Genomic DNA, 6,055 nt, shown 5'->3' on the forward strand with positions numbered 1-6,055 from the left:
TAGATTAGAGTGGTGCTGGAAAAGCATAGCAGGTCAGGCAGCATCCGAGGAAAATCGATGTTTCGGGCAAAAGCCTTTCATCAGGAAAGAGCCAATTGCAACATTTAAAAGGCATCTGGATGGCTATATGAATAGGAAGGGTTTAGAGGGATATGGGCCAAGTGCTGGCAAATGGGACTAGGTTAAGTTGGGATATCTGATCGGCATGGACGAGTTGCACCGAAAGGTCTGTTTCCGTGCAGTACATCTCTATGACTCTATGATTCTAGTCTTGCTGCAGTTATACAGGACCTTGGTGACACCTTGAGTATTGAGTACAGTTTTGGTCTCCTAGTCTGAGGAAGGATATTCTTGCTATTGAGGGAGTCTTGCAAACTGATTCCCAGATGACATGACTAACATATGAAGAAAGATTGGATCGACTGGGCTTGTACTCACTGGAATTTACAAAAATATGTGGTGATTGCATAGAAACATATAAAATCCTGATGTGACAAGACAGGCTAGATGTGGGAAGAATGTTCCCGATGTTGAAGAGGTCCAGAACTAGGGTCACAGTCTAAGAATAAGCGAGAAGCCATTCAGGACTGAGATGAAGAAGAATTTCTTCCCTCAGAGAGTTGTGAACCTGTGGAATTCTCACCCACAGGAAACTGTTGGGGCCAGTTCATCAGATATTTTCAAGAAGGAGCTGGATATAGCCCTTGCAGTTAATAGGGATCAAAGGGTATGGGGAGAGAGCAGGATTGGGATACTGAGATTGCATGATCAGCCATGATTGTATTGAATAGTTGGGCGGCCAAATGATCTACAACAACTATTTTCTGTGTTTCTATGTATTGATGTTTCCTTAATAGAGATTTTTGATACTAAAGCAAAGAGGTTTTGCTGAACCTTTATAAAGATCAGGGCAGCCACAACTAGAACATTGGGTCCAGTTCCGGTCCCAAAACTTCAGGAAGGATGTGAGGGACCTTTGATGCAGAGGAGATTTACCAGATTGCTCCAGGGATGAAGGAGTTTAGTGACAAGGCTTGATTGTTCTCCATGGAGTGAAAGAGACTTAGGGGAGATTTGATTGAAGTTGACAAGATGAGGAAAGGTTTGGAGATGATAGATAAGGAAAGATTGTTCCCATTGTCTGATGGTACAAGGATAAGGGGTAATAGGTTTTGAGTCAGAGATGTGGGGGAGGTGTAGAATGTGAGGAGGAATATTATATACAAAAAATGCGAGTGATAATAACCTGTTACTCACTGCCTTTGAGGAAGTGAAGACAGTCAATTATTTAAATTCAGTTACTGAATGGGGAATACACTAACAAATGTATGGGGATAGAGTGGAAGAAAGAGACTCAGAGTTTAGTATACAGAGAGCCAGCATGGACTCAGTGAACTAAATGGCCTCAGTGTGTGGTGTAATGGATCTCTGACTCTATGCTGTCCTGACTCTCATGATTCTAATGGGCTTTCTCAGTGATGATCATCATTCCTGGAAGTAACTTTTGAATCCAGCTTTAATTGTAGCAGGATTGTGCCTTCAGATCATGAATAGGAGTTGTGAATATGATACTGTACCAGTCAGCAGTGAACCTAACCTCGATTGCAACTCCACACTGCAGAGCTGAGAATGGTTGCTTTTGACTCGAGTGGTATGAAGGGATGTGTGATATGAATAACCCTGAAGCTGTGTTCTTTCTGCATATAGGTTGATGCACATGGAAATATCCTCCTGAGCACGTTGGAACTGAACGATGAAGTCCTCCCATCAGAGGTTGCTAGCAGTGTGAGCGATTCACGCAATTCCGTCATGTCCTTTGACAGCTCTGGGATCCAGTTCCGTCGAGTCGGATCCAGAGATGGTCTAGGGCTGAGCACCAGAGAGCGAAACATAGACCGTGACCCCACCAAGAGCCGCCTCCGTCGCCGGTCCTCCAAACTCAAGCTGAAGATCCCAAAGTTGACGGATGTTAGCGCCATCGATAAATGGTCCCGGGTGGTGTTTCCCATAACGTTTGGCTTGTTCAATGTGATTTACTGGCTGCACTATGTGCACTGAGAGGGCGAAGAGAGAGAAAGAGAGATGGACAGGTCACATGGTCATCTTAAATCAACTGCCAATCTTCGTGTGACCAGGACTTTGTACACATGTAAAAACAAGGACAATTTGGAAAGGTCTTAACATCCATCGAGAATGTTATGTCACCTTTCGATTGCCAGCTGTTTTGTTTCCCCTGAAATCCAAACATGGCTTCCCAAATTTCTGCTGTTAATGGTGCATGACGATCATTTTAAACCTGTACAAATTACAAACTCTATTGTAGATGGCTTTCATGGACTGCTGCATCCCATGACAAACCATCATTTTGAATGACTGAACCCTCTTCATTCATAAAGCATAGTTGAGAGAAAATATTGGGGTGGAGTGTGCAAGAAGGAGGAGGTGTCATTGATGGAAGAGAGAAGGTTAGAACTGAAAGCAATTTGCAGTTAGCTGTTCTGAACCATGAGCCCAGACAGGAAAGCTCCATGAAGATTGGCTCCTGTGGCTTGTTCTCTGCTGCATGGAGGATGAGCAGAGAGCCCTGCAGGGAGGCTTGTAGCTGTTAACCCATTTACAAGGAGCGCTCAGTGAATTCGAGCTGTGGAATAGCCTCATGGTTATGATCTATTCTCCACTGGTCAAACATGCGTGTTTGTTGCTCGTACAGGAGACCTTTGAGGTCCAGTCTATCGCCATGTACTAATCCACTTCCATCTGATCCTTCACTCCCAGTCAGCAGTGGCTGGTTGTTGCTCCTTTTGCATTGTCCGACCAGACATGAACCAACCTGAATCAACTTACCCAATGACCGACTCAACTATGCACACAAACTTGTCCATTGGACTTCTCTTTACCAATGAATGAGTCCTGGGCACTGACTGAGAGGTGGACATTTCATTTCAGTCTTCAAGCAAAATGTTGCCTGTATTTTTCCAGCAGGAAATGTCCAAACACTTCCTGCTTAACATACATTGTTAAATCCACTGACAACTTGTAGTCACATAGGTTTGGCAGTATAACACCAGGCCGAGAAGATTCAAATTATTCAGAAAGGTTTCATAATTGTGACCTGTATCCCCTTGAATTTTGAGAATTTGGGGAACCATCTGATCAAGTTTCTAAAATAATAAGTGTGGGGGGTGGTGGAGGTGGGGAAGGGAGAAGAGGGGGAGATGGAAGGGGGGAAAGATGGGAATTGGTGATGGGGGAGGGATAATACAGGGAAAGGGGGAATCAAGGGCAGGAGATGTGAAGGGGAAGGAAGTGACAGGGGAGGGTGGGGTCAGGAATGATGGGAGGAGTGTAGGGGAATAGTGGGAGGGAACAGGATGAAGGAGACAAAGGAGGAAATGATGCAGAAGGTGGGGGAGAGGGAAGGGAGCAGATGCAGAGGGAGGATGATGGAAACTGGTGAGGGAATAAGGGGGATAATGGGGGGAAAAATGTTTCACAAGTAGCTAATTGAAATTGGACCAATATTAGTCTTCTCCTGACAACTAACATTACAAGAACTCATTAATCATCCATGCAGAATTGGTTATAACAGATGTAATTTTCCTACTGTATCAAACATTTAACCCATACATTTAATGCAAAACTAGTCTCAACATGGTCCTTATGTAACAAACTCAAGGAGCTTAAAGGGTCTCCTCCTGTTTCTCTGAGGAGCTGAGAAGCCTACTCATGGTTTTAATGTTACAGTTTCTGGGATGCAAGGAAAAACTTTCATGCCCTCAGGATGTTCCAAAGTCTTGAACATTGTACGTTGGTGATCCATTGCCTGAACATACCCTTTCCTGACTGGCTTCCACATTCCAGTAAAACTCTGTTGGCCATGTCTTTTGACACCATTACTCTGTCATCACTGTGCGCACTGACTGACCTTGACTCCAGCTCAAGTAAAGTCTCGATTTCAAATCACTCCATGGCCTTGCCTCTCCTGACTTCTGTCATCTCCTTCAGTACAGTCCTCTGAAGAAGAAGATGACCCAGCATTGCAGCTTTGCTCTTGAAACAGCCTGATGTTTAGAGCCCTACCATTGCTGGCCATGTCTTCAGCTGCACCGAGCACTATAGACAGTGCTTATAAGGATAGTAGGCTTAACGTGTCTGAACCCCAATTGCTCCCTGACACACTGATCCAAATACACTTCCTCAGCTTACTGCCAACATTCCTTTCGTCATTTTACTTTGTTCAGTCTCTCTGAAAATTAAATACCCGAGCTTATTTCACTATATTCCAGATTTTTACCTGTGCTGTACCTGTCCTGGGAGCGTCTGGTGAGGATAGAGTACCGGAAGTTTCATTCGGTATCTAATCCTATGCTGTCCCTGTCCTGGGATTGTTCGATGTTAATGGTGTAAAGGAAGCTTTACTCTGTACCTAACCTGGTGCTGTCCCTGTCCTAGGAGTGTTTGATGGGGGACAGTGTACAGGAAGCTTTACTCTATATCTAACCCTGTACTGTACTTTACTGTGTATATGATCTGATGTGTACCTGTCCTGGGAATGTTTAATGTGGACAGTGAAGAGGAATCTTTACTCTGTATACAACCGTGTGCCGTAACTGTCCTGGGAATATTTGGTGGGGTCAGTGGAGAGCAAGCTATGCTCTATATCTAACTCCATGCTACACCTCTTCTGGGACAATGTAAAATATATTCTGTTGGCCTACATGTGCATTCCTCCACATGACACGAAGAGGAAAGCAATGCAAATCTCCCTGGATTTCTGCTACCACTGATCGACAATCAAAAATCCTGGACTGTTTTCCTTTCCTGGAACACTTTGGGGTGGGGGGGGGGGGGGGGGGGGGGGGGGAGGTTGATACAATTCCAGCAGATGGTTTAACTTCAGAAAAATCCAACTTTCAGCAGCATTCATTGTGCTCCTCCCTCACCCCCCGAGACAGACAATGATGGGAATTGGCAGCCATGTGTATAGTTACTATTCCACGAGGTGCAGGCAATGCACCTTCATGTGCCCTTGGAGTCTGTGACTCAGTCTGATAATTACACTATCCCTTTCAAAGGTCTAGAACCTTCACCGTCAACATGCACCACAGTATCAGCAATTCTCGCAGCATCAGAGATCACTCAGCCCATCTCGTGTTTGTTGACTCTAGTGCCAATTTCAACTTGTCCCATTGTCCTGCTCTCTCCTCAGAGCCCTCCAAACCCTCTCAAACATGTTTCCAATTTCCTTTTGAAATTTGACATTGTATCTCCTTCACCCATTTTCTCCCCAGTTTAACAAATTTAAACAGTTCTTTAATATAAATATGAATACTGGTGATGCTGATTGTGGTCCCAATGATTGTGGTTTCCAGTCCCAACTCTTGTCGGAGTTGAGGACTGGAAATTGCTGCATCATATCTGAAGAAAGGTAAAGGAAGCTGTCAGACAGGGGACTGTGCAGTTTTTCTCGCTCTATGGAGAGAGGAAATGCCACTCTGAATGAGGAGCTGAGTCACATTCAGAAGCCTCTGGATCTCAGTACTGCTAGGTGACACAGACCTTTTTCTGGTTAACTCAAAAATGCATGCCATGTGGGTAACCCTGACAGAGAGAGTTAGCAGTACACTGGGGACAAAAGCAGCATTTGTTGAACCCGGAGTAACTATATAGCTGACTATATAGCTGACTAATTGAGACTTATGAAAGTCCTGGATTGACTGAATTCTGTGATTGTTGTTCTTGGGCTGGTATTTATGGTCCATTCAAAAAAAGATTCTCGAACAAAAAAGGTAGGCAGTGAGGCAATTCCCACAACATTGGGAGAATGAATATGGCTGATTTTTACCAGCAAGCCTCAAAGAGATAGTGCACTGTATTTCAGTGCAGTGAGTGGATATGCTGCAGGCTGCGCTGTGAATTGACCCACTCCATGTAGGACTCAGGTTGCAGATGCAGGAAGAGAGAGAGAGAGTGTGTGTGTGTGTGTGTGTGTGTGTGTGTGTGTGTGTGTGTGTGTGTGTGTGTGTGTGTGTGTGTGTGTGTGTGTGTGTGTGTG

At 44.6% G+C, this 6,055-nt stretch overlaps 1 protein-coding gene across 4 annotated transcripts in view; it reads left to right on the forward strand.

The window, feature by feature from the left end:
- LOC122557045 (gamma-aminobutyric acid receptor subunit beta-4-like) overlaps positions 1-3,126 on the forward strand; it is a 171,413-nt gene extending 168,287 nt beyond the window's left edge. For all 4 annotated transcript variants that reach the window (XM_087991800.1, XM_043704281.2, XM_043704282.2 and 1 more), the window contains one exon: positions 1,708-3,126. In XM_087991800.1, coding sequence (XP_087847926.1) covers positions 1,708-2,058 — 351 coding nt within the window. In that variant the 3' untranslated portion in view covers positions 2,059-3,126. The remainder of the gene's footprint in view (positions 1-1,707) is intronic.
- The last annotated feature ends 2,929 nt before the right edge of the window (positions 3,127-6,055 follow it).

Source organism: Chiloscyllium plagiosum, unplaced genomic scaffold (assembly GCF_037043375.1).
Source record: "Chiloscyllium plagiosum isolate Xiang-an unplaced genomic scaffold, Cpla_swu_hap1 HiC_scaffold_11, whole genome shotgun sequence".
Classification (NCBI taxonomy): Eukaryota; Metazoa; Chordata; class Chondrichthyes; order Orectolobiformes; family Hemiscylliidae; genus Chiloscyllium; species Chiloscyllium plagiosum.